General features: G+C 43.2%; 1 protein-coding gene across 1 annotated transcript; it reads right to left on the minus strand.

Annotated features, from left to right (window-relative positions):
• Positions 1 to 207: 207 nt before the first annotated feature.
• On the minus strand, positions 208 to 6,019 carry LOC139455504 (mannan endo-1,4-beta-mannosidase-like). Its single transcript, XM_071237052.1, has 3 exons — positions 5,944 to 6,019; positions 4,881 to 5,109; positions 208 to 1,189 (listed from the first exon to the last, which is right to left on the minus strand). The coding sequence occupies exons 1-3, from the start codon at positions 5,946 to 5,948 to the stop codon at positions 236 to 238; spliced, it is 1,188 nt and encodes a 395-aa protein (XP_071093153.1). The 5' UTR covers positions 5,949 to 6,019; the 3' UTR covers positions 208 to 235.
• Positions 6,020 to 13,090: the final 7,071 nt, after the last annotated feature.

A 13,090-nucleotide genomic window follows, 5' to 3' on the forward strand; every position in this document is an offset into this window, starting at 1 on the left:
ACTTATGGAAATGTTTGTACTGTTGTTTATTTTATATTGAAGCTGAAAATGCATGTCTTATGGCAATATGGAATTCTGTTTGTTCTTGAAACATATCTATGCAATGGTTCAAATGCAGTCCTATGCTGAATTCTTTGAATATCTCTATCATATGGATGAATTATAATCCCAGTGTGATTAAAATATGAAGAATTAACACTATTTAAGTTATTCCTTTTCCTTTAATTGGAAAAAATCAACCGTAGATATTATGGAGTCCATTGCCAAATACGGTCATGGCATCGTTATAGAAGTGGCTCTTGAAACTACCCGCAGCAGGATGACCTCGATAAGGAACCCACAGCTGACAGACGTCAGTCCAGCATTTATTGGCCCATGCCAGGACGTAGGCGAGTCGACGTGTAGTTGACGTGGATTTGAGGATGTCGAGAACGAGGTCGTTCCAGAACTGATGTTGTTGGTTGATGCCGTTATAAAACAAACCCGATTCCGTCAGGGCAGGAATTTTATCCCTGGCCTCTGCAATTTCCACGATGTCTGTAATAATTCTCTTAAACTGGTCCTTAGTGGACCATTTGTCGACGTAGTAGAAATCGGTACCGACGATGTCAACATAGTCGTCACCGGGGTATATTTTAAGGTAATCGTCTTTGCTGGTGAACTTGTCCGGGCTGATGCAATAGAGGAAATTCCTCACGGCTTTGTGATCACGGAGATACGTCACAATGTACTTGAACAGGTCCTTCAAATCCTGGGGCGAGTTATGGGCCTTGTTGTTCAATCCCCACCAGAACCAGCCGCCATTTTGTTCGTGAAGTGGTCGAAAGATGACGGGTATCAGGCGGCCGTGTTTATCCTTCAGGCTGTGCACCCACCCTGCGATCTTGTCCAGGTTCTGTCTGTACACAGCGTTGTGGCTACCCCCGGGAAGGAGTCTCTTGATGGTGTGAAGGACGTTGCCCTGGTCCTGCTCGATCCGTAGCGAGCCCCCAGTGACAGGGTTAGAATTGTGTTGCAAGATAGTCACCACCAGCCCCTTCTCGTGGGCCTTCTTCACCAGGTACGTCATGATCTTCAGTTTATCCGGTTCGAAGTTGGTGAAATCGAATCCTATGACTGCAGGGTACTCACCAGTGACTCTCCTGACGTCCGACAGCTCGTCCTGTGCATGACTGTCCACTTGTCCGGTCTGAAACAAGAGCAGGTGGTTCTTAGTTGGGTCTGTGTACTGGAAAGTGAGGTGTATACTTTGGCCGGGCTTTGGTAGTATTGGCGAGAGGATTGGTTATTTGGCCAACAATTTTGTTGGTGACCTCAAATGAGCTGTCGTTCTTAATAAGGATACACCAGTATTGTATTAGCCACAGTGCCGTGGGACACGTGTGTGTAAAATAATTTGGAACAAATGAGACGCGTAAGAACTACCAAATTAGAAAACAAAACAAAACAGCCCTAAACAAACAAACGAAACGAAACGAAAAGTTAAACATAAACACCAACATCCTACACACAAAAAAACAAAAAAACCGATTAAAATCAATTCACCATGGTGAATGTTAGATTGTTTCAGATAAACTCGCTAAATAATTATGGGAAGAAAGTTTTAAACTAAATAGCCAGGAGGGCGGGAGGGGAGATAATAAATCTAGTCACCGCTTTAGACAGTATTCCAGTTATATCACAGCATGTCAGCTTAATGTGGGAGGAAAGCTCTAAGTCATACAGGTCTCAGACGTTTATCACTTCGGTGAACCCCACGAGCACGGGTATGGTGCTGACAAACCTAGAAACATAATCGGGGCGAACCGGGATTCGAACCCACAATCATAGGTTTCTTGCGTGCCCAAGGGACGCAACTCTGCACAGCGAACTGTGACGCCTTAGACGACTGGGCCACTGGTGTCCCCAGAAGTATTGGCATCAGTGGTCACTGTATGACGCTACTCCGAACGTTGCGAATGCACAGCATTGGCATTACTAAACTTAGTATATTCCTTTCCACAGCATCGATATGTAAAGGTGTAGATGTCAAGCTAGAACAATAAACTTGTCACGTTGATAGCGCAATAGGACACTAGTATGTGTCGATGTGTTATATGGAAACTACGTATAGAATAAACTGCCATTAATACGCATTGTGCTGCAGACGGATCAAATGCATAGGCATTATCTCAAGTAATTTTAAGTGGGATAAATGTCAGACTAGTTTCGTCTCAAAGCCTGGTGACAGTCGGAAAAAGCGTTGCTGAATCCTTCCCGTCAAGGCGTTACGTTTTGCAGCATTCGTGACCAACTCGTGTCCATTCGTAACCAACCCATGCCTTTTCGTTACTAATTCGTGCCCATTCGTGACCTATTCGCGCCATTCCAGGACAACCCGAATGGCGAGCCTTCTTGTAGGTTACGGAAATATGCGAGCGGTGCCGAATAGTTTTGCGTTCAAATACATGTACGTTGGTAGGAGGAGGAATTCATTCGGGTCCACCCTGTCCTACAAAGTAGACACGTTTTATGGACAACAACTTCTTTATTCACTGTAAAGGCGACGTTTCGCTTCTTTTTTTTCTATGAATGGGAGGGCGATGCGGAAAGGTGCTGATTCGGGTTTTGGGGTCGCAGATTTGGGTGTGGGATGAAGTGCAGGGGAGATGACTTTGTCGACGAGTTTGGGTGGATAATTCACTCACCTCAACAATTATCCACCCAACTCGCCCTTTTGAAACGCCCTCACATTCATAGGAAAAGCTTCCCACTTCATCTGCCGGCTCCTCAAACAGCAAGTCAATATCGGCATCTGCCACACCAGCTCCACCTCCCTCAATACCCGACTTAGAGCCAACGGCAGAAACACAACCAAACGCCAATAACCTGAATGTGTAGTTTATGAAATTGACTGTAACTGTGGACAATCCTACTTAAGCGAGACATCCCGCCACAACAACACCAGAATCAAAGAGAAGAAAACCTCAACCATAAAATCAGACATTAACTGCCCCAATCACAACATCAACTGGGAAAACGTCAGAATCCTCTCCGACAACCTCCATGACTTCACTCAAAGAAAACTAACGGAAGCAGTCCACATTCGCCACAATCAACAGATATAAAGGCTGTTTCAACCCATCCACCTACTATGAACTCATTAAGCAATAATCACACCGCCTTTGTATATTTATCGGGCGGTCGGGTAGCCTAATGGATAAAGAGTTCGCTCATCACGCCGACCCGGGTTCGATTCATGGGTACAATGTATGAAGCCCATTTCTGGTGTCCCCCGCCGTGATATTGCTGGAATATTGCTAAAAGCGGCGTAAAACTATACTCACTCATTATTTAGCTTGACAACGGTATAAGGATCTGTACCGAAACGTCGCCTTTACAGTAAATAAAGAAGTTATTATCCATAACGTGCGTCTACTTTGTCGTCCGTCAACTTCTAATAATGCCAGTAATGCCATCAAACAATTCAACACAGCCCTACATCGCACCTAGGGAAGCAGTGGTGTGGGGATTCTGCATTTTACGGAAAGTATGGGTTGCTGGGGACTTAACCCGGAATCCCCTCGGGGACGCAGACCAACGGCTGATATAGGGACCTCAAGCAACGATTTGGGCGCAGTCAGACATTACACATTGTGACAAGCGTATACCCACACTTAACTGTAAACCGTCCCTCATGACTGATCACTCCCGTATAGTTCAGGTTCAGAGGACAAGAAGGTCGCTCGATAAACAAAGGCCATTTGTTGTTATGGAAATGAGGCAATGTAATTTGATAGCAAACAAAATCTACTGTTCAGGTCATGGGTGTTGCCAGATTGTGTTCCAATATAGATTCCTAACAATACTGGCCTAGATTACCTATCTGACTGAGGTGAGCCATCGTGTGTAGCCGTTAAGGGCAACAAAAACGTGCTGCAACACACGAAACAATGGCAACAATGGCTTTCGGGCCTGGGCCCCATGCAATCTCATTAAAATCAGATCTTAGTTTTCGCTACCGCTAAACAATATTTTTCTTGAGGACATCCCATTACGGGTCACGTCAGAACGACCTCTTGCGAACTTTGACCGATCAATGAAATGACTGACAAGAAATCGACATTAGCAAATCAGAAGGCAGCTTTCTCGAGCTTTACGACACCGGTTTCAAACTGGCGACTACGCTTCGAAACATATTTTGACGTATTCTCGGTTAAAAAAAATAAAACTGATAAGAAGAACATTCTGGAATGGCTTCTAGATAGCCTAGATTGTAAAGATATAAATCATAAAACCCCTAACTGCCGTTCGGAATACCCGCTGTTAAATATTTCGAGGTTGCATGATCAGAAAACACATTCCGTCTGTCACTTTCATGATCTGGTAAGCGACGCTCTGATTGTTTGGATGAAGGGTCGTTCTGACGTGACCCGTAATGGGATGTCCTCAGATCTTTGTTTAGCGATAGCGAGAACTAAGTTCTGATTTTAATCAGATTGCGTCCAACAAAGCGATGTTAGCGCTACGGTTGTCGTATAAAGTCCGTGCTAAAGTATGGGATCATCTTAGCGCTAAGATCCCTTTGTGGAATAGGGACCGGACTGCTTGATCCCCTTCAGTCGTCTTTTGCAATAAACAGTGATGGTGACATAGTGGAGCCTAGATCACACAATACTTGTTTTTGTATGTTATACAGTCACGACAAAGCGTAACAATAACTGACAACGAAAACATCTTCATCAAATTGAAAATAAAATTATCAGGCACAACCAATTGCAGAGTTATACCCTAACACAAGCACGCTGTTTCACGTTTCAATGTCGAAAAGTTGTTTGTCTTTTCTGAACTCGGTTAATCACATGCTGGTGTGATATAAGTGGGATATTTCTGACAATTACCTTGAACCACCAACCCTGTATAGAACCATTATGGGAGTAGGTCTGGTAAGGGGCGTGTCCTCCCTCACCCCCAGACCACGTGTCCTCCTGGTGGCCAAATAACACCTTGTTCGGGTCACGGGCAAACGTCTTCAAGCTGTAGTACAGGTTCTTGGTTTCTGATGTGGCGTGCTGGTCCACGGGTCCACAGAACACGGCGCCCGAACACAACCAGAACACGACTGCTAACCTAATTATATATAAGCTATATGAATGAGTGAGTAATTGGGGAGGGTGGGGTTGTATTTGTAAGTGTTTGTTTGTTGTTTAACGCCGCAATCAGCAATATTCCAGCTGTGCATGACGGCGGTCTGTAAATAATCGAGTCTGGACCAGACAATCCAGTGATTAACATCCATTCGTGACCATGTCGTGTTATTCCGGGACAAGCCGAATAGTGACTCGTGCCCATCTCACGGCCATTTTTGCAACCGGGTTCCGTCTTAGCGCAAACGGGCATACCTAAAACAATTGTCAACTCGTTGCGTAATGGTTTACGTGTATTTCCCCATATTTCAGATGCAATTTAAAGCACATCGGGACGTGCGGAATTATACAGTATGATTGAACACATTTAACTGTGTCTTGGGTATATTTTTAGATGCAAGACATATGTAAAATCAAAAATTATTTCTGAGGGATTCTTTGACGAAGAACTTGAAATCTTACGCGCATCCTGATTGGTTTGTCGTATTTTCGCACATAACATTCATCGATAGGGGGACGAGTCTTCTTGCAGGTTACGGAAAGGGGCGAGTTGTGACGAATGGACCAGTAAAAGAGCACGCGCACACGCGCGCACACGCACGCACACGCGCGCACACTCACACACACACATACACATACACACACCATTCAAAATCTGGATTTTCAAATTACTAGATTTGCCCTACTTATGTTGTTTGGTGGGCCAGCAAACATATTCGTAGGTTTCACCAAAAGATCTCTCTCTCTCTCTCTCTCTCTCACACACACACACACACACACACACACACACACACACACACACTACAGACCTACTCACCTCATTATAACGAATGCACGTGTTTGGAATTCTCTTGGACTTGACTGAATGTCAGGGAATGTCGTCTTATCACGGAGACGGCTCTTATCTGCCAGGGTTTGCTGGGGCAATAACAGGCTCTCTCCGATTTCGGTTTAAACTTACACATTAATTAAGATCCCGGGTGTACAGTTTACAGCTCATCACTATTAAATAACATCAAGTATTAAACCATTTATATTACAAGGATATTTCCTCATCAGAGCGAACCATACCAGACAGTATGTATATTCCAACACAACAAGCCACGCATGTATTCAATCATAGCGTGTTTAGTTCAGTGGTTATTTATTGGAGAAAAAACGCTTACGAGGTTTTGGTAGACAGACCATGCCCTGGGGAGAGGGAAAAACCAAGGGGGCGAAGCCAAAACCGAGGGAAAGTGTTTTCCATACTTATAAACCGTCTTAACTGATTAAATGTTATAGCGAACATCTTTAAATGAGGCGCTTCATTATAGCGCCTCCTTGAAGACGTGATATCATAACTTGCACGTGAAATTCGCTGACTTGCCAGGCGTCCAAGAGCACTTGGATTTGTCAACAACAAAACACAACTAAAATACTTACTTTTAAATGAAAGTGAAATCTTCGGTTTCTAAATGTTTGTATTGCAATATTCCACTTTCGTGTTTTGAAACCCCGCTGTCCTTTCACCAGAGACTCTGAAGTGAGGTCACTTTTAAATCTCCACGCGGAACTGTATACCTGACATTCAATTTTAATTGAATTAAAATTTTGAATTGCTACTTTTTTGTCATTTTTTAAGTTACTTGGTTAAACCTGAGATTTGAGGTTTTACATTCAAAGTAAAACCTGCCGAACGAAAATAAAAACCTCACAATAGGTTTTACTTTGAAAGTAAAACCTCACAATAGGTTTTAATGCCTATAGAAAGAACTATCTTACTTAATAGAGATCCCAATGAATAAGTTTATAGATACAGATAAGAAATACATGTATAGCTATAAACAATGACGTGGAAGTGGCTTCAAATTAGAAGACGACTTCGGCGAAGAAAACGGAATTTTTGTGTCCCAAACATTTACAAAGACAAAGTAAGCACCAAGTATCTATATTAGGAATAGTACAGTTCATCTTGAGTGAGTTGATTTAACGCCGCTTTGAACAATATTTCAGTTATATCACAGTGTGTCAGCTGACAAAAGTAAAAACATAATCACTGCTACCTACCCCTGAAAATCAGCAACCCATGCTAGCCATAAAAGGCGACTATGATTGTAATAAGAGGCGACTAACGGGATCGGGTATCTCTTGAATATGAGTTATTCTTCATATATTAACCAACATATATGGTATTCGAGTTTCTTTTGTCGGTGAGTATAAATGCTAATAACTGAATACTTTGGGACCAGTGAAGATCCAGGGTAGAATAGGCCTTCAGCAACCCGTGCTTGTCGTAAGATACGACTAACGGGATCGGGTGGTCAAGCTCGCTGACTTGGTTGATGCATGTCATCGATCCCAATTGCGCGGATCGATGTTCATGATGCCAATCACTGGATTGTCTGGTCCACACTCGATTATTTATAGACCGCCGTCATATAGCTCTAATATTGCTGAGTGTGACCTTAAACAACAAACAAACAAACAAACTTCGGGGTTTTGCCTGTTTTTTGTTATCAAGGCGTGGGAAGATAACCGGAATGATGCAGGTCTCAGACAATTACCACTTTGTTGGAACCCAAGGGGGCATGGGTATGAGGCTGCCATCCAAAGATCTTCATTGGGCGAATCTGGGACTCGAACCCACGATCATAGGTGACGGTTTCCTTGTTGTTTTACTCCACCTATTCTAGCTATATGACGGCGGCCTTTGAGTTATCGATTCTGGACCAGACAACCCAGTTATCGATATTGTGAGCAACGATTCACGACGTCGGTGTACGCTGACACGTCATCAACCAAATATCCGCGGTAAAATGTTAGTGTTCCGTGGATACTTCTTCAGTTCATATATATCTTTTCTTTAAAAGATCCGTGTCTCAATCTGTGTAGTTTAATCGGACAACCTTTTCAAGTAATTCTGGGGGGCACGGGTGGCCCAGTCGTCTGAGGCGCCGCGATTCGCTGTGCAGAGTTGCGTCCCTTGGGCACGCATGCAACCTATGATTGTGGGTTTGAATCCCGGTTCGCCCCGATTATGTTTCTAGGTTTGTCAGCACCATACCCGTCAGCTGACACGCCGTGATATAACTGGAATACTGTTAAAATCGCCGTTAAACTCACTCACTCACTCAAGTACTTCTGTTTCCCATTAGTCACCCGCACTCTTGTTCTCCATAACTGATTCGTTCGTTAACACCTCTCTGGAAATGTAAGTCGAGGCTGAATGCGATCAGTTCTCGTTGTTGATTAAATTAGGAAACAGTGTACATGAACTGTGAGATCAAGGAGTTCAGTGTCGCCGTAAGTACCTGTCGTTATTTGTTGACTGGAGACACTGAGACAGTATTAGATGCATTATTAGAGAAACTTGAAGCATGAAGTAACGGGGATTAAATCTAATGCGTCACCAAATCAATTGGCTGTACAACTTTGGCAGTCCTTTCCAGATTCCAGTGTCGATACCTGCCCGGGGATTCACCTGCACTTTTAAGCATGCTAAGCATGCACAACGTATAAACACATATAACTGCGTCATTTGGTGACGAAATAAACAAAATTAAAACATATTCGACTGATATTTGGCTTACAAACACAAAATGTTGTGCATTAATCTAGCATTTGTTTTTAATATCAGTATATCTTTTTTATAAAAAAAAACAAACAAAAAACAGTCCAAATCCCACCCCACGCCAAACAGCCCACACCCAACAGCTCACGCCCAACGTTTACAAAAAAAGCTGTGCACCCACGCACATCCCGCCCTACACCCCACACCACGCACCCTACACCCCACACCCTACTTTTCAAAGCAGCTGTTCACCAACACCACACCACCCCACCCCCCACCCCAACCCCACACCCTACTTGTCAAAAAAGCTGTTCACCAAGACTCATTGCCCCAGTCGTCTGCAATGCTGCTGTGCAGAGTTGCGTCCCTTAGGCGTGCCAGTTACTCGGTGGGGATTTCAATCTCATTGAAATCAGATCTTAGTTTTCGCTACCGCTAAACAAAGATCTGAGGACATCCCATTACAGGTCACGTCCTTTCGCAAATTTTGACCGACCAATGAAATGACTGATCATGACAAGAAATCGACATTGGCCAATCAGAAGGCAGCTTTCTCGAGCTTTACGACACTAGTTTCAAACTGGCGACTACGCTTCGAAACATATTTTGACGTATTCTCGATTAAAAAAAATTAAACTGATAAGCAGAACATTCTGGAATGGCTTCTAGATGGCATAGATTGTATGGATATAATCATAAAACCTGTAACTGTCGTTCGGAATACCCCATGTTAAATATTTATCGTGGTTGCATGATTAGAAAACACATTCCGACTGTCACTTTCATGATCTGGTAAGCGACGCTCTGATTGGTTGGATAAAAGGCCGTTCTGACGTGACCCGTAATGGTATGTCCTCAGTTCTTTGTTTAGCGATAGCGAGAACTAAGATCTGATTTTAATGAGATTGTTGGGATTTCCAGTTAGAATTTCTGGTTAGAACAGGTCCCCAGTAACCTACACTGGTCATAAGAGGAGATCGGGTGGTCAGGCTCAATGACTTGCATCACACTCAGTATACAGTATAGCAAGTGCAGTTTAATGTATATCACATGCAGTACACAGTGTCTTGCGTGCAGTACGCACCGGGCGGACTTGACGCTGGGCAGTTGCACATATTTCCTACCCCCTCGCCCTTAGGGGGAGTAACGTCACAGATCAGCCGTGCATTCGTCAGCTGTTTGGTCGGTGGCTTGTGAGTGGTGTGTGAGGCCAGACATACTCTTGTAGTTCAGAGACTGCAACTTCATGTTGTTGCCTCATGAGGCCAATAGTAAGATCATCGGACAACCACCGTACTAAAGGCACGTGCAGGACAAGCGGTACCCCCTCTAAGGGGTGGGATATTAATCATATTGACCTTGGGTTGAAGGAGTGAGTGAGTTGGGTTTAACGCCGCTTTTAACAATACTCCAGTTATATCACGGCGTGCCAGCTTAATGTGGGAGGAAAGCCCGAAGTGATGCAGATCTCAGACGTTTACCACTTCGGTCAAACCCACGAGCACGGTAATGGTGGTGACACACCTAGAAACATAATCGGAGCGAACCGGGATTCGAACCCACAATCATAGGTTTCTGGCGTGCCCAAGGGACGCAACTCTGCACAGCGAATCGGGGCGCCTTAGACGACTGGGCCACCCGTGCCCCCTGGGTTGAAGGAAACTGCAGAATTGTTCGCTAAGTGATCTTGCACACACAGGTGATTGACATGTCACGTCCCATCGATATCACTGCTGTTCCCACTGAGGTTTGACAATCATATGATTTACTCATATACACAGGTCGATAACCCCAGCATCTCTGTAACAGGCCCCTCTCTTAGTCATCAATCAATCAATCAATCAATCTTTATTGTATGAAAGGCCATTGGCCCATATACACATACAGATAAACAATATTATTTACAGCTGTACAGCGCATTTTATAATTATTTGATAACTAATATGATACTTGACATATAATAAAGGTATTGTAATAACATTGGTAATAACCACAGTGGCAGCAGTAGTAGAAAAAATACAAAAGGAATACCAAAGGAATGGAATGGAAATATGACGTTTTACGTCGCAAAGGCTTTCAGCCATAGCGCGACATTCAATACAGAAGGATCTATCAGAAATATACTCATCATGTCAGGACAATTAGACAATTAAAATGTATATGCATTTCTAGTAGAAACAAACAGACAAAAATGAAATGTAGATACTCCTGATCTAGATGCGAAAGTTTCAAAACAACTTATTATTTCTGGACATATCGGATTTACTAAGTAGTTTACTACGCACTCGTAGACTTTGATAGATGTATTGTAATATCTTAGTTAATTTTTTACTAGAGATACCATTAAAAGATAATATTTTGTTCATGGAATAGTGGTTCTTAGTTATATCAGGCATATATTTCAATCTTAGGTTGTCGTAAATTGGGCATATAAACAAAAAGTGTAATTCGTTTTCAATATGGTTTTCGCAGAATGGACAGAAACGCATATCCTTAGTCAGAACACGTTCCTTGTTACAAAGACGACATTAGATATTTTGTGATGGAATCAGGAAGCTAAACCGCTACACACATCCTAGGGCTGGGACGAGTCCAAATTTAATACTCGGATACTATTACCCGACCATACCGGGTACCTACTGTAGGTCTCAGGAGATGTCTCAAAATGTTCGAATGGGACCATTTTTAGCATAGCCCTGGCGACACGTATTTAGATACATGTATTAAACAATCTGGTCATTCATACTCTCTAGCTGAATTAAGTTATATCTTTATTCAACCATATGAAAAAAATCAGAAGGAATGGGTGCATAGTCAGAAAGAAATGCGAACATTAGTGGCTTGTAGTGTAACCATAGAGTTTAAGATATTTTTCCTGTGGGGACCCGGGTCCTACTCAGCACCCACCCGACCCGGGTACCCGGGTTACCCGTCCCAGCCCATTTGTTTTATGATTGGCATGGCGACTCGGCAGTTTAAGACGCACAATTTAGCATGCAGAGTTGCGTCCCCTAGACGGGATCCCAAGATGGTGTGTTCGACTCGAGACGTCGACTCACCCTGGTCACTCTTCTTGCTTTATCGGCACCATACCATTGCTCGTGACTTCCACCTAAACCGTAACTTAAATACTTTCAAAGCGCAGTTTAACCCAACTCACTAACTCACTTGTTCGACAATACCCTCATACCCGTGAAGATCCGGGGTGGAATAGGTCTTCAGCAACCCATGCTTGCCGTAAAAGGCGACTTTGCTTGTCGTAAGAGGCGACTTAAGGATCGGGTGGCCAGACTCTCTGATTTGGATGATGGATGTCATCGTATCCTGATTAACAAATAAACAGCAGAAGCATGTGGAATATCGATCAGAAACAGCTAGGGATTGCTTTATCTTGTAGTTGGGTCACCTGACAAGGTGGTGCGGGTTTAACGTCGCGTCCTCCTCCTCCTCCTCATCATCATCATCATCATCATCATCATTATCATCATCGTCGTCGTCGACACTTCAAGATTAGGTAAAACTGCCGTAAAAGACGACAATGCTTCTGAAAGAGGCGACTAACGGGATCGGATGGCCATTACCAGACTCGCTGATTTGGATGATGGATGTCGTCGTATCCTAATAAACGTAGATCGATGATCGTGATGTAAATCACAAGATTGTCTGGTCCAGACTCGATTTTTTACAGACCGCCGCCATGTAGCTGGAATATTGCAGAAAGCGGCGTTAAACAACAAACCAACATTCTTCCTTCGATCAGTACTGTTCCTTACACATCTCTGGTTGAGTGCCCCTTTCTCCTGACGAGCACAGTGACAGAGGAACAGTGATTAATGAAAGTTAATGCAATTGTTCTTCTGCTAATCAAATAAATACATTCGAGAATGGAATAAACTCCGTCCCGTCCTGACCATGTTTGTAGGATCGGTCATGCTGAGCCTTCCCCCCAAGGAAATTAATTTGTCGTTAAGAAGCACTAAACACAGTGTTTCATAGTATTTTTGATCAACGGTTGTCTGTTAAGGTGGGTCGACGCTGCATAAGGCGTACACAGGATGTTATCTCTATGGAAATGAGTTTTTAGTTAGAAATATCTCAATAGCAATTCTAACTGTGTGATATCATGTTAAAGCTGATGTTTCTTGACACGTGCGTGGTGGAATATTGAGTGTGTGTGAAAAGAATGTCAAGTAAGACATAGATGTGTAGAGTGTTTTATTTTCCTCATGTTTTGACTGCTCGTACTACTTTGAGAAATCGCAGATAATTCTTTTCATCCTTACATGGGATATTATTTTAGCCCAAACAAGATGCCAACACAGTGTATGGTTGTGACTTTCACACTAAGGATATATATTCTGGAAGTAATTTCTTAATCTAATGTTTTTGGCACCTTTCAAGGAAAAAGAAT

Source organism: Haliotis cracherodii, unplaced genomic scaffold, assembly GCF_022045235.1.
Source record: "Haliotis cracherodii isolate W230 unplaced genomic scaffold, xgHalCrac1.p SCAF_11, whole genome shotgun sequence".
NCBI classification, from domain to species: domain Eukaryota; kingdom Metazoa; phylum Mollusca; class Gastropoda; order Lepetellida; family Haliotidae; genus Haliotis; species Haliotis cracherodii.

What these genes read in the sequence shown, in the direction of transcription:
- LOC139455504 (XM_071237052.1), bottom strand. An exon ending in TACAGGGTTGGTGGTTCAAG is followed by an intron (nt 1,190 to 4,880) that starts GTAATTGTCAGA and finishes CTCTTGTTTCAG; the next exon opens with ACCGGACAAGTGGACAGTCA.